Source organism: Fukomys damarensis, unplaced genomic scaffold (assembly GCF_012274545.1).
Source record: "Fukomys damarensis isolate Sample0158 unplaced genomic scaffold, DMR_v1.0_HiC HiC_scaffold_20, whole genome shotgun sequence".
NCBI lineage: Eukaryota > Metazoa > Chordata > Mammalia > Rodentia > Bathyergidae > Fukomys > Fukomys damarensis.
Genome location: NW_022900932.1, coordinates 11,426,199 through 11,452,323, shown reverse-complemented (window position 1 = coordinate 11,452,323; position 26,125 = coordinate 11,426,199). Strand labels below are relative to the sequence as shown.

The window sequence follows — 26,125 nt, the reverse complement described above, 5'->3', positions numbered from 1 at the left end:
AAAAAAAAAAAAAAAAAAAAAAAAAAAATCTGTCTCAGGAGAGGCAAAGGGAAGGAGGGAATGGGACATTACTGGCCATTGGCCAACACAGAAGGGGCAGGCATGACCATTTGGGGACACTGTAATTCTTGCCAATTCTGCCAGAAAAGGTGGGGGTGCTTCATTGCCAACTTGGAGAAAGGAGAGGAAGACAGAGCCTGCCTGGCCCCTCTGGCACCCGTGTCTCTCCCTGGGTGCAGCGCTAAAGGACACTCACTGCCTCCTGCTTTCTCAGGTCTCACCCTTGTTCATGGCTTCGGTGTGGAGTCAGTAGCCCAGCACACTGAGTTGGTTACGCTGCCCCTAAACACTGGATTCACCCCAGGGACAACTGAAGTCACCTGGGGGGCTCAGCTTTCACCATGCCACCAAAGCCTTCCCCTTTCCATCTGGCTGGGAAGGGAGACAGCCATGACTTCTCTGTGGCAGGTGCCTTTGGTCTTCGACACCCATTCCCCGAGTCAACACTGCAAAGCATTTTCCCCAACCACCGAGCGGCAGAACTTTGAAATGCTCAATTGCAGACTGGCAAATTTTGTCTACTGTTGTCCAAGGCCCCACAGGGAAGAGGAAAGGTGGCCCCCGGCAGCCCATGACTGAGTATCACCCTGGCCTGGTCCCACTGCTCATCTCTGTCCTCAGAGAGCTCGATTTCTGGTGTCCTCATCAACTGATGTCTGTCAAGCACATGTGGACATAGAAAGCCAGGAAGGGAGGCAACTCTGCAGAAAGCAGGCTTTCCTGGTTGCAGGTGCAGAAGACTGGGCTCACTCCAGGGGACACTCTGCTCTTCAAACCCAACGAGGATTACTCCGACTGCCCAGAAGCCCATTTTTCATCACCAACGTTATAAAGAGATAGTTTTAAAGATTACTACATCAGATGGGCTATCATGCAATGCTAGTATCCTGCATTGTGGGGTTCAACAACATGGATTAATGTTGTAAAATGCAACCTACATGCTTAAAATACAACTTACACAGATTTATAACACAGTCCAGTTCTCATATTCATGGCCGACAGTCCATGAATACGGGTCACAAGGTCAATTTAATGGTTGCTACCAGAATGAAAAGGGAAAATAGGGTCAGATAGGACATGGCAGAACTGAAAACCTCACAATGCATTGCATATGGGTACGGAGCTGGTCCCGAATCCTCTGACACATGTGAAGTGTGTTCTGGGACGGGATCACAAAAGACAGGTGTGTCCACCTGAGCGGTCGGTCGATCTCTCCCTTGCTCCCCCGCTCTTGCTTTTTCCTTCTCATTTCTTCTCGCCCTTCTCTGTGGATGTACGAAGTGTTCCCTGCTGCCTGCCACCTTGGTTCTGCTTCTGCGTAGCACCCCACACACCCCATTTTGCCTGCTGTGCCCCAAGATCCAAGTGTCCCGAGCAGGGACCAAAGTGGCTCCTTCCTTGTCCTTTCCCCTCTTGAATGCAAAGGTCCTTGTGGGGTGTGACGTTCGAGATAGGTCTCACTCCTTCTTTCTTTGCTTAATAAATAAATTGCTCTAAGTCACCTGGTTCCCATTTCAGGCCAACAACTCCGCCTTGAAGAATGCAGTCCCCAGGGAGGTCTGCCCCGCGCCTGGTGCTCCTGATTGTGTGCTTGTCTGGGGTGCTGAGCTCACACAAGAAGTTCATGAAGTTCAAACCTGATCCTTTGGTGAGTGAATCCTCAGACGCATCTCTGATTTTCTGGGAATGTCGCAGGCTTTAAAATATTTCCTCAAAAAAGCAGGGGCAGAGGGGTCTTTGTGTGAAGGTTGCTGGCAAGGCGGACGGGTGACTATGGACAGCCATGGTGCGGGGCTGGGCCATGGCTTGCGGCCTGCTGGTGGCGAGATCGAGGTGGGGGCATCAAGGGGACATCGGTGTGGCTTCCAGAGGGGCTGGGAAGTGGCAGTGACAATATAGCAGTGCAAGAGGATGACTGGAGAATCAGTTGCTCGCATAGGACCGCTTTCAACTCGGCATCAGGGTGGCACACAGTCCACAGGACCTTGGCCTGTGTGTGCCTGTGTGACAGCGGACACAGCACAGTGGACCTCTGCTGCCACGTGGTCCTGTGGCTTTGTCTTTGCAAAGCCAGTGGGGGTGATGCATGCCCGGCTCTCCTTACGGGATCATTCCCGCTCGAGCCTTTCTGTATACAGAATCAGGGCATTTACTGCCGGGACAGCTTGGGAGACCTGGAATTCTACTTGTCCCCGTTGGACATCATCCTCTCTTCAACCAGAAAGTCACAGATGAGAGGAGATGGGCTCCACAGAGGGGACCCAGCACAGAGGGCAGATGGGACTCGTTCCTAGAACAGTGGTTCCTGGCACTCACTGCGTCATCGCAGCTTTCCTTAGGACGCATTTGATCTTTAATAACCTTCTGCCGAGTGGACTCCCATGTGAGTCCACTGTGAGGGTGCAGACAGAGGCATAGAGAGATCAAATAACTTTCCCTAGGTCACGAGGCCATGTTAGGGTGGAGGTGGGATTTGAATTCAACACCTGCAGCCTTTTTTTTTTCTAACCACTGTATTCTGTAAGTCAAGCATACTAAGAGCTTGCTATGTGCTACTCTGTAGCTCTCCTACTTCCTGTGACAATCACAGGAAGCCGGCATTATTTGATTCCCATCTTACAGAGGAGTAAACCAAGGCCCACTGGGGATGAGTACGTTCCCCGGTGTTGCCCCCTTGGGGAGCAGCATAGCCCAGCAGGCTGGATGGCAAAGCTATTTCCTTGGTCTTCCCACAGAAACCAGCACCAGAACAGTGCCAGGAGGATCCAAGGAGGAAAGAAAAACTTCTGAGCCTGAGTGCTGGCTCCCAGGCCCTAGGACAGCAGAGAGGCGGGTGGGCCTGGTGAGCAGAGGTCATGAGACTGGCCCCGTAGGTCACTGGGGTGACACAGGGTTCTGGGTAGGCAGAAAGCACCTGTTTGAGCCTCACAGTTGTCCTTCCCTGACAGGGCTCTGACAAGTAGTGTGGGGATCTCCTCCATTTCCGGATGCTGAGGCAGGCTATGAAAATCCTTCCTGGGCACTCCACAGGGTTCCTGTGTCCCCGGGCCACGGTGCCCCCTGAAACTGGCAGCCTGAGCTTGTCTGGGACACTCAGGGGTGCGTGGATAGGAAGCCAAGGAGAGGACTTCTCTAACTGACGCCTCCCCAAATGTTCTTCCAGGTGCTATATGCAGTGGACCTCGAGGGTGAGGAGCTGCAGAGCCCCAGCTGTGCAGGTATGTGAATTCCTCCCTGGTGGTTTCTCTTGTACACCCAACCACTGGCTCCTTGGCAGCTCTTCAAACACTGTGATCCCAGAGTTCAGGCTCCCAGCCCATCAAGCCCGTGGTGGGAAAGGACCCAGAGAACAGGCTTACCCTGGGGTTGGGACAGAGGTATCAGCTGGTTCTCTTCCCAGCACAGCCACCAGGCCCACCTGGCTCTGGGCTCCAAGCTGAGAAATGGACTGCATTTTATGGAGCTCTGGATGGAGGTGCTCACTGGAGAGTCACAGAACTCCTGGCTTTCCCACCCTCCCGCCCAGTCCCTTCTCCTTCTTGCCCTTCTCTCGTGTCCTTGTGTAGCCTTCCCTGCCTAACCCCATGGTTTGGTATTCTGGAAGACATTTATTATTTTGAAAATCAAACTGTTTGCAGGAGAGTTTCGACTCTCGTCTCCAATGAGTCCCTCCAGGATTTGGGCTGCCAGCTTCCCTGGGAGCAGCTGGTGCCCCCACAGGAATAAGAGGGTTCTTTTCTACACCTCTTGGCTCTGCTGCCTAAGGCCACAGTGCCTTGAAGAAGAAACCACTTCCACATCTGAGATTCGACACTCCAAAATTTTTCAGGCGTGCTTTCATTAGAAGCCACTCTGATGGCGACAAATCACCACGGAAACACATTTTCAGTTTAGTGTACGGGGTCCTCCTGGGCCTCTAAAGTCACTTGAGAAGCATTGGCAAATCAGTCCATAGCCTGCAGAAGATGGATTGACCACTGAGATAGAAAACGGCCACAGAAAGGCAAGGCCCAGGCTGGGCCAGGTAGAGCTCAGGGGGACCCCAGATAGCAGGAAGCTATCACCTGTGGAAGCCCTATCTCTGGGCACAAAAGGCTTTGAGGGGACACCCGGATAAGACCCATAACACAAGAGGTCTGCACACAAGGTCCAGGCAGTCGTGAAGTAAGCCCATCACCCTTATTCACGGTGGACAGCTGTGGCTCACAGAGAGTAATGGGCCACCCAGATCAGAGGTGCCCTCCCCACTGCTTTCTTGGACTCCAGAACCCACACTCACCATTCTCCTGTGTGTGGGGGGTCCCACATGTGGCTCTCTGCATATCGCTTGGGTACTTTATAGAGGAGGACGGGCAGTGGTGTCTCATCCTACAAGGTAAAGGACTTGGCGTGGGGTGGCCTTGACGATTTGGGCTGATGGCTAGCGGGGTGGATGGATCATTTGCTCAGGACTTCACAATCCAGCATCTCATGACTCATGTTCTCTGTCCGTGCCTGGCTAGTGGGCCACGGCTGGAATTCTGTGGATTCCCCTGTGTGAACCGCCCTTCCTGGACCCTATAGGAGCACAGGTTCTGTGGCTGTACCTGCTGAATGAGGGCTGGTATCATGTAGATGATGCTACCCAACTGCTGCTTCTAGAAAATACCGAGAAATGAGCACAGGATAGGTGTCTCTTGCCACTCACTTGCTATGCAGTCGAGAGGAAGAAACAGAATCCAGTCCCTTGAGATACAGACCATGGAGAACATGCCAGGCCCCTCCTCTTGGGTGAGGGCAACTGGCTTCTGTCTTCAGCAGGTGGCAGGTGAATTTCTGTACCTTCTCAGGCTGGTTCTAGAAGCCACCATCCCCATCAGCCCTGCCAGGCAAAAGTGGTATTGTTTGTTCAAATAGCTGTGATGACGACCCAGACACTGTGTCACAATTTGACGTCACTCACTGGAGGACACTAGTGACACCAGGAATCATGAGCCAGGAAAAGCCAGACAAACAGCACAGGGGAGAAGGCAACCTAGAAAAGAAAATAGGCAAAATACCAGGAGCCAGATGGAGGGTACAGATGGAGGCATCTCAGCAGCAGGGAGCTGGCCCCGTCCCTCCCAGTGCCCCAAACCTAGGCACAAGGAATGGCCCTTTTCAGGACTTGACATGCTGGGGCTTGCATTTCTAATCCCTAGCCCTGGACTGAGCTTCCGAGCCCACCTCATGGGGTCCGGGTCACACTGTCCCCTGGATGTCCTGGCGCTCTCCTGGGTGCAGCTGCCACCCCTGGGTCCCTGTGCTGTCCTGCAGTCAGAGGAAGGTCCAGCACAAGAGGCTTCTCTTGTGTCCCCCAGACAGCCATGGGGGCATTGCTCAGGGATCCCATGCCCTGTCTCTCTTCTTGGAGCACTGTCCTGCTGTGGCTCCCAGGCTTCCCACACTTCCTGGGGATTCTGCTCAGAGATGACTGCCCTAGAAAGGTCCTTCCTAAGAATTGAGCAGTGGTTTTCATGATTCTGCCATTTATTATCAATAATTTTGCTTTTCAGCTTGCTTTTTTTAAAATTTGCTTGAGAAGTGTTTGATTTCTTGTGAACATATATCCAGTAATGCTTTGTGTTATTATAGTACCTCAGGGTTTATGACACGATTCAGCTGTTATCTTTTTCAATCTGAGTTGTGGCAGGGTCCGGTTAAAAGGAAATGGAATTCGGAGTCAGAGAAATATGGTTTCAAATCCCACCTCTGGCCCTTTGCACTGTGTGGTTTCAACTCTTTGAACCTCAGTTGCGCCACCTGAAAAACGGGTGTCGCCTGTCCTCGGACACTGGGACCACCTGTGTGATGGCAGACGGTAGCTGCTGTTATTACTACTTTTATCATCATCACCTTCATGCACCTGGGGACAGAGGGGCACACAGGAAGCAGGTTTCCCCACAAGAGCAGCAGTGGGATGTGACTAAAACAATAACCAAAGCAAACGAGGAAACAACTTTGGGCACTAACCGGCTCTCCACGATTGCTTCCTTGACTTTTTTCAGACAGATGCCGATGTCAGATCCCGAACCTGCCTGGTTATCAAAGTCACCAGTAGGAATCTTTTTAAAATATAAATAATTTCTTGGCCTGCCCCATAAAGATTATCATTTGGTTGGCCTGGGATGAGGCTCCACAGTGAGTGCGTGAGTGAGTGTGTGTGTGTGTGTGTGTGTGTGTGTGTGTGTGTGTGTGATCCCCACTCAACTCTGGGGAGCCCTAGAGTTCATTTTGTCTGGGGAAGAGTCAGGCCTATTGAACTATGGTGGTGTTTTTGAGGGGTTTCCTCATAGGCATTTCCTTGGCTATGAGAGGCTCCTCCTCGCTGTCTCCAGGGAGAGAAGACACCCAGGCTAAAGGTGACTGAAACTCTCTTGGAAGGCTTAGAAGAATGGGAGAGGGCCTGAGGGAGGGAGGACCTTAGAGCCAATGCCGAGTGAACAGCTATACAGGGCAGCTAGGCTAAAAGCTGATGGAGTCCAGGTCCTTCCCTCCAGGGCTCGGCCTCCGCCCCGGCTCCGTGACAATCTGTGCAGAAGATCTGCACTGGTTTCACAGGGACTCGTGGCGTGCGGATTGCCACGTGTGTCCTGCAGACACATCAGAGAGGGAGGGGCTCAGGGACGGAGGGGACCCCAGGCAGACCCCAGGTGTCCTGCGGGGCTCCCACCCTGAGCCGCAGCTAGCGGGGAAGAAGTGGGTGACATGGGATTGTTACTGACCTCTCCCGTCTCGTATGTAGCGCTGTCCAGAAATCCTGTTTCTACTCTGGAGAGGAGAGTTCACTGGCCTGGTTACAGAGGGACCTGGAGCTGGGGGCCCCCTGCAGGGACAGACCTGGCCACCTGACTTTTCAGGGAAAAGTGTGCTGTAGACCAGCCTCATAAATATATCATCAACGCCCTCTTTCAAACTGTCCCAGTGGGCGACGTGGTGTGTCCAGAGTGAGAAAAACACAAACAAAAACTAGCAGGCCTTCCAGGAAAAGGGCTTCCAGCACTCAACCATTTAGAATCAAAAGGGAAACGGAAGTCTGAGGCAATGTCATTGTATCGTGACAGACTGCAGTTCTGTGTGAGGTTTTAAGTCACTTATTTATTTATTTATTGTAAAATACATCATACAGTGCATTCCTAAACGATCTGCACGGACTGTTTTCATCATTTGAGTCTATTACAGCTAGCTGAAGGATATTAAAATAAAATAATTTTCAACAGGTTGGTGGGTGAAACCAACCTCCTAAGACAAACATGGCTTACAAATGAACAAATCTCTGGCTTTCTGCAATAAACACTCAACAAGTCGAACTTCCCATGATAAATTTCTCTGAGAGTTTCCGGTCAATGGTGCTTGGAATATTCAGAACAAATCTTACCATGTTTTGAGAAAATTCATTTCTTTTAAAAAGCAGGCATAGAGTTTTTAACTTTATGATAAGACCTGTGTAATCAGTTTCGTGTTTGATTTAAAGTTTAAAGTAACAGTTTTACAAGCATTCCCTTAATATTTTTCCCATATAAAAATATCCTCAATGCATCTAGGAGGAAATTTTGTATCCTTTAATCTCTTAATTAACTACTGCCCGAGCCCAGGGCTCTGCTCTGATTGTACATCCCAGCCACAGTAGCGTCAGATATCCCCTTGGTGACCAGGAAATGAATCTGTGGTATGACTCAGGCTAGCAGGTTCACTCAGAATCACTGGCATGGACCCACTGTGTGCCAGGGGGTGAGCAGGGCCAGGGGAAGGGGAGGGAACAGTCCCTGTCCTTGGGACACTCATGGTCAGCGGCTGGACAGGATGGAATAAGCAGGAAAGAACAGTTCTAAGATTTATATCGGAGGTGTATCTGGGCTGCCTGGAGCTGGCCTGCATGGAGGAACAGAGCTGTAAAAGAGCCAGCAGTCTGCAGCCTAAAGACCATCAGGAAAAATGACAAAGAGTTAGAACGCCCATTTAATTTACTTTCCAATTTGCCAGACTTGCGTTGTCCACCTGTGGTGTTATAAATCCTGGAGGAAGAAAGAGCACACGCTCTGTGCCTAGAGTAAGAACAAAGGGGATAATAGAATGCTTTCCCCAGAGGTCTTCCAGCTGTGCAGTTAGCTCATGGAATGTGTGCCTGTCACCTGAATGGGGCCGGAAACTCTGCAGCCTGCTCCTCTGACCAGAACCCTGGCTTGTGGCGCCTGAACTGTGCCCCTGTTAGTCCCCTACTTCCATCCTGGAACAGTTCACGTCCCACACAGTGGTCCTTTGTCTTGGTCACCGCATTGGGGGCAGGGTGGGCAGGGAGCAGACAAACTCCCCTTTCTCTCAAGGCGTCCACTAGCAATTCCTATGGGCCACTGTGCCCAGCCTCCACCCACACCTGCCGTTTCCTTCACCCACTGGAGCATCCCTCCTGTCTCTCTCCGTGACCCCCGTCGGTTCTCAAGGCCTCCGTACTTTCATTTCAGAGGCCCTGAGCAGTTCTGTGGTGGATGAATACACTGTGGATGTCGAGGTCAGCTTTCAGAACGCGTCCTTCCTGGAGTCTCTCAGAGCTCAGCTGGGTAGCCTCAGTTTTCCAATTCAAGAAAACGACACTGACACAGTGACTTCCATTCTGAGCATACAGGTGACAACAGGTGAGTGATAGCCCGAGGCTGTAGGACAGATGGCAAGGCGTCTCAGGACAAAGGTGACTGGGAGGCTGCTCATGGGAGCACATGGCCCGGCAGGCCAGGGAAAGGACCAAGAGGCCTTCACTGCCCACGTGGTGAACTCTACAGCCAGGATCTCCTTATGAATGGTGATTGGAGGTTAGCTTGGTGGCTTCCGTGACGGTTGTCATAAAGCGGCCCTGAGATATGACCAGGTCCTTCATGACAAACTACTGGATCCTCCCTCTGGGCATCCGTAATTACAGCAAGGACTGGCCCAGGGTACTAAACGGCAGTAAGTTCCCTTCTCTGTGGCACCATAGGTGAGGGGGAAACAGGAACCAGGAAATGGATCAGAAGTAAGGCATTAGGAAGAACTTCTCAGACCATGAATTAGTCTTCCTCGGTCCTGCATAATATGCCTGGCAATGCCTGAGGGCCGGGGATCTGAGGAAGCTCCTGGTCAGGATCTTTCACAAGGTTGTGATGGAGTCAGTTGAAGACTCTGTGGAGCTGGAAAATCTGCTCCCAAGCCCATGCGTGTCCAGGAGGCTGCAGCTCCTTACAAGGTGCTGCCCAGAGACCTGAGTTCCCTATTGTGCCAGCCTCTCCATGACAGGCCTTTATGCTGGGGCTGCCAGTGTCCCCGGGGGTGGGTGGGCACGGTGTCCTTTATAACCTAACTTCCAGAGCTCCATCCAGTCTGGGTCCACCCTGGCGCAGAATGACAGGGCACTAAGAGGGTGTGAGTGTCGAGGACACACTCTGTCTATCACCACAGACACCCATGGCCACCTGTTTTTGACCATCTCAAGGGTGCCCCAGCCATCAATGTCACTCAACAATCATCCGATAAGCAGAGCCACCCGCCTTCTGGGTGTAGCACTTGGCAGCCCAGAGGGCAATGCAGAGGAGACGCATCAGGATTTCCCTGCCCCTGTAGACCCGTCCCGTCTCTAACGCAAAGGTGATGACTGCCTTCTCTCTCCTCCCTCCTGGTTGACGACAGTCTGCACACCCACCAGAAATGAACTCTGGTGCTCCTGTGAGTCAGGCTATGAGTGGCCTCAGGAAAGATGCCTCCACAATACTGTCTGTCAGGAGCATGACAGTGTCTCCTCAGGGAACCCCTGCAGCTGCCTGAAAGGACTCCCTCCCCAGGGACCTTTCTGTCAGCTCCCGACAGGTAACTGCTCTTTCATGTTCGTTGACTGGCTACTCAATTTTAGCCCAAGCTCATGTTTCTCCGTTCTGTCTGTATTCAATCACTTACACGAGATTGTTATTTCAGTTCTTACCTTGAGAATGAAAGTCAGACTGAATGTGGGTTTTCAAGAAGACCTCTTGAACATATCCTCTGCCCTCTACCGATCTTACAAGACTGACCTGGAAAGGGCGGTAGGTTTTGGCCCCAGCAGCCTCTTCACCCACAGATACTGGGCTGAACTGGGTCCATTTGATTCACAGCAGATGGTTTGCTTGGCTCAGTCCCGATCTGAGTGTGGAGGTGGAGTTATTTACATCTCCCCAGGATGGGGATTTCATAAGCACTGGATCAAACAGGCTCAGGGGACCATGTGGGGTCACCTTAGCCCCAGAAGAGCTGTCCGTGGGGGTGGGGTTCAGGCAGTGAAAACCCTGACCGCTTTCAGGCAGAGTGACCCAAGGCTGACCCCGGGCATGGGTGGTCCGCGCCCTGGAGCCCTCTCGGCTGTCACGTGTAAGCCACATACTGGGCCACCCTGTTCTACAGGGCGCTGTGCTTGCTTGCCAGGCACTGATCCCACTTTACTCATTTCTTTTTTCTTTTTCTTTTTCTTTTTCTTTTTTTTTTTGGTGTTTTGAGACAGGGTCTCACTATATATAGTTGAGATTGACCTAGAACTCACTATGTAGCCCAGGCTGGTCTCAAACTCACAGCGATCTCCTGCCTCAGCCTCTGGAGTGCTGGGATTACAGGCATGCGCCACCACACCCAACTTTTGCTTTACTCGTTTCTGACAGAGCTGCCGCGGGGCAAAGTGGCCCAGGTGGGCTGAGACTGTGCTTCCCCTCACTCTTCTGGCCAAGAGCAACCTCTGCCACCCACAGGGGGCCACACAGAGGCCATTTTCCAGGAGTGCGTAAGGAGCACTGGCTCCCCCAGGAGACCTCATGGACCCCTGCTTTGCATATCTGGCAATGTGGTCACTCTGCCCAGTGGAGGAACCCTACACACACACACACACACACACACACACACACACACACACACACACACAAACACCCATGCATACACACCACTAAGAAATGTAGCTTTAAGGAAAAAGAAAGTTGCCCTCGATCTTTGGGTACCTGGTCCCCATCCTTTCCTGGCCGCTTCCCCAGGTGACGCCTATGCACGCTTCCTCTAGCATCTGCTTCTCCAGCGGCCCAGATGGACATAGATGGTTAGAGACAGCGGCTTCGCAGGTCTTCAGATGTCAGAGGCACAGTATACATATATGACAAAGTCTTAGCAGAGTGGTGAGGACCAGGTGCTCTCAGCTGGGTTTCAATCTGTGTGTCTCTCACCAGCCTCCCATATGTGACACTCACTTGCCTTTTTACATTTTTCCAGTTCCAGGAGGGGTACAGGATTCTACCAGGATTCAGATCAGTGGCTGTGACAGAGTTCACGTAAGAATGCTATACAGTACTTCTATTTGATGAGACACCAGTGTATGAGTGAAGGAGAAAAGTCCCACTAGGGGGCGCCATGTGGGGACTCTGGGCAGAGTTTGGCCAAGGTGAAGACTAACATGGAGGGGGTAAAAAAGTCAAAGGAAGTACTGAAGGGAGTCTCTCACCCCTTATGGATAGATGCACCTGCTTAGTAATAAAGAGGAAAAAGGTGTGTTCACTTCATGCATGCAAGAAGTATGAAAACAAGCATGCAAGTTTGTAGTCTAGAGTTTAGAAATGTAAAAATGGAATAGCCCCATGGAACAATGCCTTTGTTCTGGAAGACATAGCCAACAGTCAGGATGGAGGAGTGCCAAGCTGCAACGTGCAAAGCTCCCGTGAGGGGTCTGGACTCAATTTCAGACTTAGCTGCCGATCTTGAAAGTCAGGGGTCTGTGTCTGTTCAAGAGCAGCGGGGTTTTGGCTTCAATTAACATCAGTCTGGCTGCTGACCGTCAGCCTGTGAGGCTGTGTCCGCAGTTGGCAGGTTCTGGACTGAGGCTGCTTCCCCGGGATCAGGCCACGGGACTCAGTCCACTGATTACCACCTGGCAGCATTTTTCATTTCCATTCCCTGCCCGTGTGTGCAAGTCCTGCATGCGCTGAGTCTGAAGACAGGTCCACATCAGTGATTCCTGAGGATTCCCCGGGTAGTTGCTGCTGTTTTGTTTTCCCAAGCAAATAAACCCCAAGGATATAGACTCTCAGTCACTGCTTTGCTGATCAGCATGGTCTCTCTCCAGCAATGGCAGTGTGTCTGTGAGCTATGAGGTCAAGACTACAATGCTCCCCCCTGGACGAATCCAGAAGGCCAACGAGCTGGTGCTGCAGACCCTCAACCAGACCTACAAAGCGGACGAGAACTCCTTCCAGGGTGTGAACAGTGAGTGGCACCACGTGCATTCTCCCTGTGTAGGTTCCACGCAGCTTGGTAGTGGCTTCTATGCTGCAGTTGAAGGTGGGAGGGTTGGGTGCCATCCCTCCCTCTCCAGCCAGTGCCTGACAACCTGGCTCCCCTCCCTGTCCTGGGATTCAGGGCCAAGGGGCTCAAAAACATCCAAGGAAATGAAACTAACCCTGAGGGTTGGAGGTGCTCACAGCACTGACACTGAGCAGGGGACAGAGCAGAGGGTCTTAGCCCCCCGCACCTGCCTGAAAGGGACAAGGCCCCTACATGACTCCCATGCATAGGGACGTTCCCAGCTACTGTTTTAGAGCTGGCGTAACACAGCATTTGAAATGCTTTCTCCCATTTTGCAAATGGGGTAGAGCGTGGGTCCCAGTGTGCCCATGAGTGATTACTCGGAGCCAGGAGGGCGGGACATGGCCGGCAGGGACCCTGGCAGCCATCCTGGTAGCTCTGCTCTGTGGCCTGGCTGAGAGCGGTTTCTCTCTGGAACACAGAGAGGCACAGGTGGAGGTAGGAGCCCCAGCTTGGGAGTCAGTTTGCCTCAAAGGGGTTTCTAGCCCGCGCTGGTATTGTTGAGTCTCTGGCCATTTTTAACATAAAGTGTTTGGAGTATAAGCCTGGCTCAGGAAACATCAGGGATCTCCATCAAGCACTGCAACAGAAGAGGAGATGGCAAAGTCTACATTCAGCAGATGCAAGGCAGCAAGATAAATACAAACCGGGAGACTAAAGAGAAGGGAATAAAGAGCCTAAAATATGGGTTCACACAGCACAGCCCCAAGATTTGGCTTTTCAGAGCCTTCTCACCTGAAAAGTGCTCTCTGTGCAGGCCCAGGGTGTTCACATGAGTCTCACCTGCACACGTCCTGTGATGCTATTTTCTCCAACACGCAGGTGAGGAAATGGAGGCACACAGCTCTCTCCAAGTCCAAAGCCAGGCCACTACCTTAAATATGCAGACGGCCCATTTCCGAAGAGTTGAATGTGATTTTGAAAAAACTTTATTTTAGCCAGGGGCCTTGAGAAAGTGCTAAGTATTTATAAACACTGATGTTTTGACTAGAACACGAGGCTACTCTACAGTGGTGTGATGGGATTTATCGCTGCATTTACAAGGTGTCAGGGCCTGGCCAGGCATCCGGCCCTGTGCAGGACCTCACAGAGCGTTGGCACACACGGCCTGTGAAGGACACTGTGTCAAAGCCTATGTAGGGGAACATGCATTGCACAAGCAGAGGACACCCAGAAAACACATACAAAAACTTGTGTTTTATTTTTATCAGGGAAATGACTCAACGCAGGGATTCTGGGGAATTTTACTGCCCAAGCAATAAGAGTAGCACAGTTTCTCAAGTCCCCTCTCAAGGTCGTTCTGGCGGTGCCATTGTCCAGACTGGGGGAGCTGCGGCTCCTTGAGGTCCACTGGTACCCATAGGACAGAATCTGGATGCAAACCCACACCTATCTCTACAAAGCTGCCGCTCTGAAGGGTCCGTGAGATGGGGTCTTTAAAAATTCTTTCTTCCCCAGCGGGCTTCAATTATTCCAGATAATTAATTTGTTTTCCCATTTCTAACTCATGGAAAGCTTAGGTCAGAGCGTTGAGTGCACCAGGCTAAGAGTTATTGGGAAGAAGCTATAGACCTTATTCCAGCCAGCAGCTAAGAATCCCTGTGTTTGCTAGCCAGCGTCCCTTCCTCACAAACTGAGGGGCAATTTGCCCCCAGAGTGAAATATTGAAAACAACTGTGGGACCCACACTCCGTCCATTAGGAATCGCCCAAGTTAGCTCAGGACGCACATCCTACAAAGACCTGGAACTGGAGCCGTGTCCCTCGCAGCTGGCAGGCTGCACCTCCTGTCGCCTCTGGTGGCAGCCATGGGGCGTCTGCGTGGAGAGACACTGTGCCCAGGGGACCCACAAATCGGCCTTGGCGGCACCCACCGAGCAGCATCCAGTGTGTTTATTTGCTCTAGGGTCCTAACACCTTTTCTTTGAATTTCCAGATGAAACCAAGCTATTGGTCGCCCCAGCAGTCATCTTTGAAGGGGACACGGTGACCCTGGAGTGTGAAAACGAGGTGCTGTCCTCCAACGTGTCCTGGCTCTACGGAGAAGGGCTCTCCAAACTGTCCCTGCTCAGCAACGACAGCAGACACTCCATGTACACCACGGTGCAGCTGACTTCCATATCGCGCCTCACCATCATCAACTTCACCAGGGAAGATGAGGGTGAGGGGGACCGGCGTGGCCCTGGGGTAGGGGCGCGGGGTGTCCCAGCCGTCCAGAAAGGGCTGGAACGCTCAGAGTTTTACCACAGAAAACTCATCCCGTGGCCTTTGTCTTGAAACGCTTTTAAGATTCATTTATTTTTCAAATTTTGTACGTAGTATTATTTCGTTATTTTTTCAGTTAGGTTTAAAACATTTAGAGTAGATTTGATGAGTTGGAACTGACACGATGGGCCGCAAGTATCTAGAGTGTAGAGTTCCCTGAGTTTGGACCTGGGTGTAAGCCTAAGCCAGTCCCACAGCCGAGGGCACAAACCATCTTCCCTGGCTCCACGGCAGCGCCTCCGCCTCCCTTTGCCCCGCCCCTGTCCTCAAACCCCGCCCCCAGCAACTGCAGAAGCCGGGATCTCAATTCAGAGACGCGCGATGGTCCCAACATGGTCGAGAATCAAACATGGGTGGAAATGGTCGTCCCATTTTAAATCAAGAGTCAGCTGGGCCCTCTCTTCTCCTTCACCTACAAATACGGACTGTGGACCGCTGGGTCTCACCACGTGTTGATCGATTCCAATTTTAACATGGAGCTAAATAGGATCTCCAAACTGTCCGAGCTCTTCTATTCTCCAGGGCTTTTCCAGTGTTACCTCATCCGCTCACACCCTTGTTTCTCACTAACAAAATCCCTGCTGGGGCTGGGATTTAGCTCAGTGGTTCTGCTGCCTGCCTCACAAGCACAAGGTCCCGAGTTAAATCCCTGGTACAAAAAAAAAGAAAGAAAGAATATGAGTTTCTGGGCTGGGGATTTAGCTCAGTGGTTCCACTGATCTGAGTTCTGTCCCCAGTACAAGAAAAAAAAAAAATCCCTGCGTGTGCAGCCAGAGGAGCCTCTCTCCTCCTCCTGGAGCTGCGGGAGTAACAGCGCTGACCCGGCCCCTCCTGAGTGCTCCCCACCAAGCATGCAGACGAAGTCTCAGGGTCTGCAAACAGGGAGCTCAGTGGAGAATGGCCCTGTCCCAGGAGGGGGCTGGCCTCCTCCAAGGGAAGGCACACAGGCAGTGGTCACCATAAAGGGTTCCTTGTGTCCTACGCAGGACTCTACGCTTGCAAACTGGTACTGGATATCTTTGAATTTGGGACCGAAAAATACATCAGAGTGACACCCATCCAGATCTTGGCAAACGAAACAGCGGCCGTGAAGTGTGACAACCACCCCGTGTCGCTGAACTGCTGCAGCAAGAACGAAGTGAACTGGACCGCCATCGAGTGGAGGCAAGAAGGCGACGTGAGCGTGCCAGGTGCGGGTGTCCCACGTGAGCTGTGGCGCACGGGCCGAGTGAAAACGGAGGTGTGGGGGAGGCGGGGGTCCGGACGGCTGCCTCCTTCCGATCTCCAGACCTCGAAGGAACACTGGGTGTGGTGTCAGCGGCAGAACAGATGAGCCACTGCAGAACAATGTTGCAGAAGTGTGTATTTGTAGGAGTCAGGCTGGGTATAGACGAGATCCCGGCAGTAGAAGTCTCCAGAGGAGGGGAGCTTGATAACTTAGGCCCAGGCGCCTCCACCTGCCAAAGAGCATGTGTGCCACCTTCCTGCCCTCTCTGTCCTCAGCCAAGAGCTGAGGCTTTGCACTGACTCTGACTTGAGCTTCTTTCTCATGTCTGTGTCCTTGTAGTGTCTGCTCTTATGCACATTTTTACTTCTCCCTCCCTCTCCCCCTCCCCCTCCCCCCTCTCAATTGCTTCATGTCCGTTTCCAATCATGTTTCCTTTCCTTAAGAGGAGATCTGACCCGAAGTTTCCACCCTCCAGTTTACACTAATGCATGATGATAGTAAGGGGAACAGCCGTTGTGACTGTTTTCTGTAACAGTGTTTGATTAGCCCATTAAAAACAAGTGATCGCCTATTAATTACCCTTAAACTTGATCGCAAATTTGAAGCTGGCACTTTTATTTTCAATAACGAAAGTAAAGAAATGGTGTCCAGATTAAATGACTTACCCAAGGTTGCCATGATATAGAAAGAAAATAATTAGGACTCGACCACAGATCTTGTCTCACAAGATATTACCCATCCGGCAGCCACTGCTGGTGCAGGCTGGCCTGGCACTTTGGATGGAAGAAGTTTGTTTTCTACCTGGAAACCACATAGGATCAGTCAGCTCTTCTCTCAAGAAACAACAGTTTTATTATGTGCTCATTTTTGAAGAGAAAAAAATATTCAACCTAAAATGAGGCTTTGCCGGGGCAGTTCACTCACGTGCAAGGCTTTGTTTCACAAAACCTCTGCTCTTGAACTACAAGCCTTTAAAAATACCAAACGATCAATTTACATGCACATTTTCCTGAGCATATCTATTTTGCAAAGCAGATTCACGAGCAGAGCGTCTGCTTGACCTTAAAGGCTTGAGAAGAGTGGGAAAGGCATATGGTCATTCAAAAATACCACACCTGGGACATTCAGTCACTTCCCTGATTTAAAGGAAAAGGAGGTGTAGGCGTCCTGCAGGCACTGCCAGATGGCAGAGAGGCCTTGCGCGGTTCCTGTGGTTCCTGCTGGGGAAGCTTTCCAGGCCTGGAAGAGGCCCCAGTGAGGGGAACCAGGAAGTCTGTGCTACAGTGCTCCAGACCTGCTGAGACCCCTCTTTGACATTCCTAATGCCCAGGGCCCAGGGTGGACTGCGTCCACCACAGAACAATGGGTTTCCTGCCACAGGGCCGCTGCCTGGGGACCTGGCTGTCAGTTGTCTGATGAATTTATCCTCTGCTCTGGCACAGGGCCCTCCTTCCTCCACTCCTTGGCAACCTCTCTCTGCAGCTCTTTAGCCAAGCATCACACTTTTATTTTCAGCATCCAGTTTTTTAGGGAGGAAACATCTAGCACAATGTGTCTCTCCAAGGTATTTGAATCTGCATGTGTGAGTGTCTTCTCATTTTCAAGGTGTTCTGGAATGGGAGAGGACTGGAAATAATCAGCAAAAGGAGCCTTTCTGGATTTACTTTTGAGTTTTGTTTTGTTTGTTCTCTGGGTTTTTTGGTTGTTGTTTTTGTTTTGTTTTGTTTTTTGAGACGGTCTCCCTATACAGTTCTTGAACTTTAAAATCCTCCTGCCTTAGACTCCTGAGTGCTTGGATTACAGCTGTACACCACCATGCCCAGCTAAGAATTTGTATTTCTGAGGTGTAAGAAGCAAAGATCTCCCACTACATTGAGGAAACCTTCTTAAAGGTTGCATTATTATCATAAAAGTAATCGTGGCAGATTCGATGTATTCAATTAAAGGAGTGGTCAAAACATACAGTGAATGTTTACATTTTTTAAAAAAAACATATTTCAGTAAAAGACACATTGCCAAGAACAATGAAATAAGTGTGCTCAGAGTGAAGGGGAGTTGGTTATTTTTAATATTTTAAAAGTGACTCATGGCAATGTGTCTTTTACTGTAATAAATTTTTAAAATTGAAGCATTCGCCATATATTTGGATCACCCCTATGTTTTCGGTGTTTACATTTAGCACCTTGTGTTTTCTTGCCCCTAAGGAAAGCCCTGGGCAGTGGCTACCTTGGTCACCCTTCATTAGCCGAGGGCCGGCCGAGTACGCATGTGATGCGGGTTTGTGCTTGGACGCCACCCCGTCCCCAGGAAGTGCGACACGAATCATTAGACCCACTCAGTGCCTCTGCACAGGGCCTGGTACCGCCCATCCTCGGCACACTGTGCCCCTACCGGCTCAGCTCTGTAGCTCGGTGTGCTTGCTGTAACTGTGGAGCCTGGTCCCCTCTCTGGTGACTGGATCCAGCTTGCTAGGCCTGCATGCACTCCCTGAGGGCCTACGGCTGCTGGTCAGTGACCTTGCTGACAGTAGTTTTCAGACTTAACTGCAGAATCCATTCTTCAAGCAAAATCATATATTGTGTCTAATAGAGGGAATCTTAGCCTGGCATGGATGATGTTCAGGGCCCCATCCTTCTCATCTCTGAGTTACCCTGTGCATGGTAGGGTGCTTGCCGGCAACCCCAGCCTCTGCCCACCAGCACCACTAGCACCCAGAGATGGGAGAGCAAAATATATCTCTTACCATCCCTAAACGCCCTCTTGGGTGGCAAAATGCCCCAGGCTCCAAAGTGTGAAGGAGACCAGAACATAGTCATTCTAGTTTAAAAGATAGCATCCTCCCACCCCAACCCAGCTGAGTGTCGTGTGAATTTCTACAAGGAGTGCTGGTTTGTAGACACATGGCACACTCAACCACACGCCAGAAACCCTCATTTCCTTTAAAACCCTAGGTGTCTTTCAGGCCCACCAAGCTTCCCCTCATCTGAGATCACTCTGTCTCCCAGCTGAAACATCCTTCCCTTCCGTCTGTGTAACCAAGTATGGGTATTGAGCGTGCCCCTGTGGAACCTTCCTACTGTACACCCTCACTGCTTCTGTGCCTTTCTGTGCGCGTCCCCTCTTGCATGGCTCCTTGTCTTCCTGTTAGCTGGTAGAAAAGCTGGCTCGTTACGAATGCGTGAAAGTTGGCAAGAGGAAGACAGAAGGTGACCATGGCAGGGGTGACCAGGCCTGGACGAGGGACGCCGCAGATGAGTTGAAGGGTCCAGGAGGGGACCCAGTTTTTGAGAGAAAGATACAGAGTGAGATTGAGAGGAGAAGACGGGTCATAACCATACTACGAGTAAGTGCCGTACACTGTACTAAGGAGAATTTTACTTTAGTCCGTACCCAGTGGTACCTCTAAAGATAAAGAGAAAACAGGCACTCAGAGCTGCACTTCGGAAAAATGATGTTCAGGCGGTGTAAACAGTAGGTTGAAGGGCAGATAACTGAAGATGGGGGTCCAGCCGTAATAGTTTCCGGTGCTCAGAGAACTGACAGAGGGGTTTGGTCAGCGACCTTGGGCTAAGACAGAAACGTTTCAGAAGTGCAGTCACACAGATCCCTTACCACGGCATGGGAGGACAATGTGAGGAAACGCAAGTCACGAAAGGTGACTCTAAGGTTTCCAATCTGGGAAGTTGCCAATGGCACGGAGAGGAAACGCAGGACGACATGCAGGTTTTGTCTGGGGGAGAATGCATCGCACGTGTTGAGTCGGAGGTGCCGGAGTCATCAGATCAGCACTTGGACCTTTGTTTCTGAAGTTTCCATGAAGGGCATTTCTCTTGGAAACTTTCTTTTTAATGCCCCAGTGCAGTCTAGTTAGTATCAATTCAGTCTTAAAAGTAGCACGTCTCATCTCCTATTTCACCTTGTCCAAGAAATAATGCTGCAGAAAGCTTTAATAACTGGATACTTAAAGTTGAAACCGTGTTACTTAATGCCTCATTCAGCATCCTTAGTAACAAGTCAGTCTTAAAAATATCATTTTTCCTATACAGTGTCCATCACCCATTGCTGCCATTGGGTTTTTCCACTCACCCCCCACCTGTCTTACGAAGTCGTGGGAAGTCACGCTGTTCAGATAGACTGGCTGTGGATGAGATTGCTAAGGAGAAGCGGAGAAACAGGAGGAAGAGGGCCAGTGTCGGGGGCTCAGTATGCCAGGCAACGCCAGTGTTTGAGGAGGAAACAGTAGGAAAGGAGCTTGGAGGAGGCCCGGAGGGAGGACGTGGGAAGCAGGAGGGACCTAGGGCTCAAGCAGCCCGACGAGGGGAAGAGCGTCTGAGCTTGGACGCCGAGAAGGGGCAGTGAAGGTGAGATGAGGAGGCCACCGTGGGCCTTGGAGTGTGCTTTGGGTAGAGGTTGAAGAAGGTCAATGATGAGTCAGACTTGGAAAGTTAAATACAGTGTGTTTTCTCTGATACGAGAAACCTGAAGTATAAATACATGAATAAAATTAAAAAAGCAATGATAGGAGGCTAGAAGGGAGACTTGGAGACAGGGAAAGGATCGGCAGGAAGGGGGTAGAAGAAAACAACGATCAAGGTGTTTTATGCATGTATCCCTTGCCCAAAATGAAGACCACCATGCTGTATTTCAAATGTGCATGTACTGATTACAACCAAAGAAGGCCGGTTTCAAAGATTTGATGAGAAGTGGGAGTGAAGAATGAGAGATTTGGCGAATGCAGAAGCACGGTGAAAAGAAGAGAGGATAGAAATGTGCAAGTGGCCAGGAGAGCCTGGGCACAGGGGACAGGTCATTTTAGGAAAGGAAGGCTCGAGAGCACCTGGGGCCAAGTGGAGGAAGTGAGGTGGGGATGGAAGTCACAGGCAGGTAGAGGGTGCCAGGGGATCCCAGGGGGCTTGGGGGAGAGGGTTTTCACAGACAACCTCACAGAGGGGTCGGCATGCCTGAACCTGCCAGCTAGGAGATGGAAACTGGGTGATTGGAGCAGAGATTTGGGAGCTGGGGAGGGAAGCTGGCTATAGGTCAATCCAAATATTTCACAGGTTGTGGATCAGCCAGTGCTGGAAAGGCTGACTTATTTTGGGGTGAATCAAGGGCTTGTTCTTTTTCTTTCGGTTTTGAAAGAGTGTTAGAAGCGTGTCTTAGGAAAGGATGGCAGTGGGCAGGGTGGGAGCGGAGAGTAGAGGGACAGGACGAAGGAAACATCCTAGAGGCCTAGGCAAGAGGCAGGATGGTGCAGAAGGTGTGAGGTGTCTGGGAATGGCAAGGAACGGAGGGAAAGAGCAGCTTTGAGGGGCAATACTGCTGGCGACTGAGAAAGCATAGCCATTTCCACCCAAAGTACTTGGCGTCGGTGAGAATCGGTCAGCACCAACAGCAAAGGAATCACTTTTGTGCCTGCAGGACACGAGGACCAGGACCTGGACTTAGGCTGTGGCAGGTATACCCTACAGGCCAACACGACTCAGTGCCCAGAGACCATCACCTACACGTGCGAGTTCCTCAGCGGCTACGGAGCCAGGGTCAGCAAGGCCATAGAAGTGACATTCACCCCTGTGGGTAAGAGCTCTGTCCCCGAAGTGTTGGCCATGGAGGTGCCACACTCGTGAGCCACCGGGACGAGTGAAGCTAGCTCTGCCTGTGAATGGCCTGAGATTGGAGCCAAGCCTTCCCTGGGAGACAGAAGAGAGTTCCCTCTCTGCCATCTAAATGCAGCAGGGAGCTTTTAAATCAGGAAGGGCAGGGATGAGGAACCCTGGCTGGGGTCCGGATGGAGTGATCCTCCTGCAAGGCAGAAAGGGGACATGGGGAGGAGTTCGGGATTCACTTCTGTCCCATTACTTTAAGTCTGAGAGAAAGGCCCAGGTCCCCTTTCCTCCCACGGCCTCTTCTTACCTCAAGTCCAGCCTGACTCCCCCCACTACCCAATTCCCTTTGTTTTCCTGTCTCCCATTTCACCAGTTCCCAGAAATCATGCTGCAGAAAGCTTTAATAACTTGATATTTTGTTACTGTTTTAAAGTTGAAACAGTGCTTTTTTTAGTGCAGTTCGGTCTAGTTAGTATCAGTTCAGTCTTAAAAGTATCATTTCTCACACATAGCCTCAGATGTTTTCCCACCCAACTAACAAAGATGAAGTACTTGGAGACATCAGCAACCCTCTTTTCCAAACTTAGAGAAAGGAAAGGACTGCGGAAAGCAGCACCCATTACACTTACTTGAATTTTCTGCAATGATGACTTAGCTGTTGTACAACGGTCGCAGATTCCCTTGAATTCACGTGATCTACACAGCTCTCAGGTGCTCCAAATACTCCTACACTCATCTAGGGCAGTGATGAGCTCAGAAAACCTCATCCTTATCCAGGTTGCTCCTTGTAACTCCACTCCTATCTGCAGACCTGCTCTGTGTCTTAAGGGCATGTTTATGCTTTGCTGGAAAAAGCCCTGGTCTGGTAGTGTAGATGCCACAGGAGAAGATTGGATTTCCATGAGCCTTTTTCATTCTATTTCTCAGAAACAGAGAAGCCTTAAGGAGCTGTCTCTAGATCTCCATGGGCAGTGAGGGCCACATTATACCACACACATGTGGCTTTCAGCGGGATCTGAATACTTGAACCCCAGCTGCTAAAGGATGTGATGGTTTCTTTTTTCTTATGATCAAAAATAAGATTTTACACTGGAAAAGCAACCCAGTACAGTGGACTCCCCGCATGATGCTCTTGTCCTGTGCAACAGTGACACGGGTGACATTCCTGAAAGTCACCTGGGTCAAAGACAAACTCGGAGAGAAGGGGAAAGATAACAAGCTATATTATATACACTGACCCCCAAAATGTGGAACTAGGGGCAAGGGCAGGGCCAGGAGGGTGGGGGCAGTAAAATAATGAGTGTTCTGTGTGAGTACAAATTTGCCCAAATGAAACCCATTAAACTGTGTAACAGATTTAAAAAGTCTAAACAAAGTACAGCCAGTGGCCAAAATAGTGGGACAGTCACATAAGCTTTTATGTTTGTAATGGTCTCATGAACATTTTGGATGAAAATGTCTCATGAATCTGAGGAACTTTTCAGACAGAATAGGGAATATAGTTATAAATATATAATTTTCAGTATTTAATTACATAGAGTTAATGTTAAGGTGCCTGTATGTCCCAGTTTGCTCAAGAGAGTCCAAATATAGTGATTCAGGCACTAAACTTTATGGTTCCCCAATTGCAAATGTAGTTCCAGGGTTCACACTGGCTTATTAAGCCATGACACTGTACTATACCTAAAACCAAGGGCAGGGACACAGAGACACAAAAGCAAAAGCTCTCCCAGGGTTACAGAGGAGAGATGTCGAAGCCGAGATGCACCGAGGGGTGGTGGAGAGGAAGTTGCAAGAGGAGACAGGAAATGGTTCCACCAACCCAGCCTGATCCTCCCAGAGGCACCCAGTGGAGGTTGGAGGGGATCTGGGGTGAAGTCGACAGCCCTAATGCGCACCTTTCACCCTGCTGACCATCAGGAGATAATTCCACCCACAAGGGGGACGTGCACGAGCTCTTGAGGCACACGACGGAAGGCAGTACAATTCACAGTGCCACCAGCAGCAGCCTAGCAATCCAGAGAGTCCAGGAGCAGCCAGGTACCCACCCCGCGCTGACATGGCCCTGTTACCACGCCCCACGTGCCGTCTCTTTCCTGAGTTCTGCTCGTGTCAATGTGACGTGAAAGACCAAACAGCCGACTTGTTGTCAGCTTCATTTTGTTTCTCTCCTTTGTATCCTTTCAGTCGAATTAATAATAACCCCGGACCCGATTTCTGTTTCTGAGGGACAAAGTTTTTCTATAACATGCACCAGTAATGTGCGTAACTACGACGAGGTGTACTGGAACACTTCTGCTGGAATTAAGATACACAAAAGGTTCTACGCCACAAGGCGTCATCCAGAAGGAGCCCAGTCGGTGCTGACAGTGGAGACATCGACCAGGGAGTGGAATGGTGAGTGGACAGCCACCCTGGGTCTTGGGACGCTGAGTGGGACAGGGTGCCATCCCAGGCCTGCCCTGGACACACTTATGCTGACTGCTCACAGCAGGTGTCACAGCCTTGGGGAAGAGGCCATTGCTCCATCCTACAGATGCAGGAGAAGCCCCAGACCCAGGATTGGACTGGCGCCTCTGCCACCAAAGCCTGAGCTCTTGCCATTACAAGTACCGCTCCCCTTTACACTTGAGCATGTCACTTAGAGACAAAAAAGTGGGCTTATAATATCATAGTGCTCCTCAGGCTGACAGCTCTCTTCAAAACCTCCTCATCTCTGCATCGAAATCCTCTTTCATTCCCTGGGTTCCCGGAAGAGCCTTGGATTAGAAATTGGGAGACCAGTTTGGAATTCAGTTCCACCCCCAACCTGGTATCAGCCACTTAATTTTATGTGCATGTAAGTGCTTATTATATAGGGGGTCATCACTTAGTCAGTCAGGTAGCTGGAGAACGGGGGCGGGGGATCGATCTGGCATTCTCTTCTTGGTGTCTGGGAAGCTATGACGAGTCCTTTCCCAGGTTGCACGGGTTCTCTCCATCGTATTTGTCTTCCTTCCACTCAGGAACGTACCACTGCGTATTCAGATATAAGAACACATACAGTGTGGCCAGCAAAGACGTCACTGTTCACCCACTGCCTCTGGAGCCAAACATCATGATCGACCCTTTGGAAGCCAGCGGTTTGTGCACGGATTCCCATCACTTCAGGTGCTGTGTGGAGGAGGACGAGGATTACAAAGTGATGTTCCAGATGGAGTCTTCCTTCTTTCCTGCCGGTGAGACTCAGACTGCTGAGCCCTCAGGTAGAGAGACCGGGAGAGACAGGGTGCGCCAGAGCAGAGCCCACGAGCGTTCATCGTTTCGCTCTGTGGTTTGAGGCAGCATCTTCTGAGGCTGGGAAGGTGGGTCCATCCTACGGAGTGGGAGCTGTCGAAGGCAGTATTGAGACCCTGCTGTGGGAGTCGCCTTCCTCCAGGCAGCCACTGGGGCAGTTCCATAGCCCCCTTCTGTGCTGAGGGAGAGACAACGGGACTGGAGATGGAGCTCAGAGAGAAGCCTGCCTAGCACGCTGGACGCCCCGTGTCTCATCCCGGCCTGGGACCCCGAAAGAAAGAAGCAGACCACAATCCTCTTAAAGGCATCCTTGAGCATGAAAGGAAGTAGGAGAAATAACCAAGCACGAAAACCATAGAGGAAAATAAAGCAGAAATGATGCTTTAGAATCATGCTGGGGCTTTCCTATAGGCATTTGCCGATATCAGACACACACAGTCTTGTGGGGAGAGGATAAAAAAAAAAAAAGGAGCTCTTGCTTCCTAATCAGTAGGTGAAGCACCCCACCCCACAGGCACAATGTCAGTGCCTTCCAAGGGTGACAGGAAACAGAGTCCATCTGCCACGGAGAAGGGCTTGGCCTCATTTCTTGATCAGCAGTGAGGATCTGACTGCCCTGCCCTCCCTATTCACTCTGTGTGTGATGCAGGAACTCCAAACTGAAGAGTCCTAGGCTTAAAGCTATTCATTGGTTAGTGAGAACCTATATCACCCTCCTCACATCCTCTGTGGTAGAATAAATCCTCAATCCCAGTTCCTCAGGAGTCCTGAGATGAAGGTCAACCAGACAGGAGCTCACAATCGCAACTCTCACAGCACAGGGATCGTCCCAAACTCACTCCTTTTTGCAATAATCAGAGGATTTGCTCAAGGCCTGACACCATAATCAGTAACGAAAGGAAGAGAAAAGGACTTAGGCCCATATTTCAATTTCTACAGAGGGCCGTGCCATTGACAGCCACACACAAGCTGTAAACACCGGAAATGGGTCCTCCTGGTTGGAAGAACGGTACCAGTGCGGAAAAGCGGGGTTCTGGGAAAGCCTGGAGCATTGAGAGAAGCTACACAGAGGGGACGGTGGGACATGCGAGCATCTGGGCAGCCCTGGTCAAGGTCAAGGCCACAAATGTGCAGAGCTTCTCAGATGGCTGAGCCCTGGGGAAGCAAGGACAGAGAGGAGCAGGGGCGCCCTCTACAGGAGCGATGGGCTATTGGTGAAGAAAGATCCCGCAGGACTCTGGATCCTAAACCGACATGGCGAAGGCAGGCTGGGATGGAGTGAGGCACAGGCCATGATGGGCTTTAAGTAGGTGGAGAGCTGTGAACGCTGCCAGAAGTTT

General features: G+C 50.9%; 1 protein-coding gene across 1 annotated transcript in view; it reads left to right on the top strand.

Moving 5' to 3' along the window:
* Adgrf5 (adhesion G protein-coupled receptor F5) overlaps window positions 1–26,125 on the top strand; it is a 68,126-nt gene that overhangs the window by 32,383 nt on the left and 9,618 nt on the right. Inside the window, exons 2-14 of the mRNA XM_010617815.2 lie at window positions 1,579–1,708; window positions 3,224–3,278; window positions 8,541–8,711; window positions 9,736–9,912; window positions 10,018–10,124; window positions 11,326–11,384; window positions 12,173–12,312; window positions 14,347–14,571; window positions 15,662–15,865; window positions 21,325–21,480; window positions 23,430–23,549; window positions 23,697–23,906; window positions 24,515–24,822. Coding sequence (XP_010616117.1) covers window positions 1,601–1,708; window positions 3,224–3,278; window positions 8,541–8,711; window positions 9,736–9,912; window positions 10,018–10,124; window positions 11,326–11,384; window positions 12,173–12,312; window positions 14,347–14,571; window positions 15,662–15,865; window positions 21,325–21,480; window positions 23,430–23,549; window positions 23,697–23,906; window positions 24,515–24,822 — 2,040 coding nt within the window. The 5' untranslated portion in view covers window positions 1,579–1,600. The remainder of the gene's footprint in view (window positions 1–1,578; window positions 1,709–3,223; window positions 3,279–8,540; window positions 8,712–9,735; window positions 9,913–10,017; window positions 10,125–11,325; window positions 11,385–12,172; window positions 12,313–14,346; window positions 14,572–15,661; window positions 15,866–21,324; window positions 21,481–23,429; window positions 23,550–23,696; window positions 23,907–24,514; window positions 24,823–26,125) is intronic.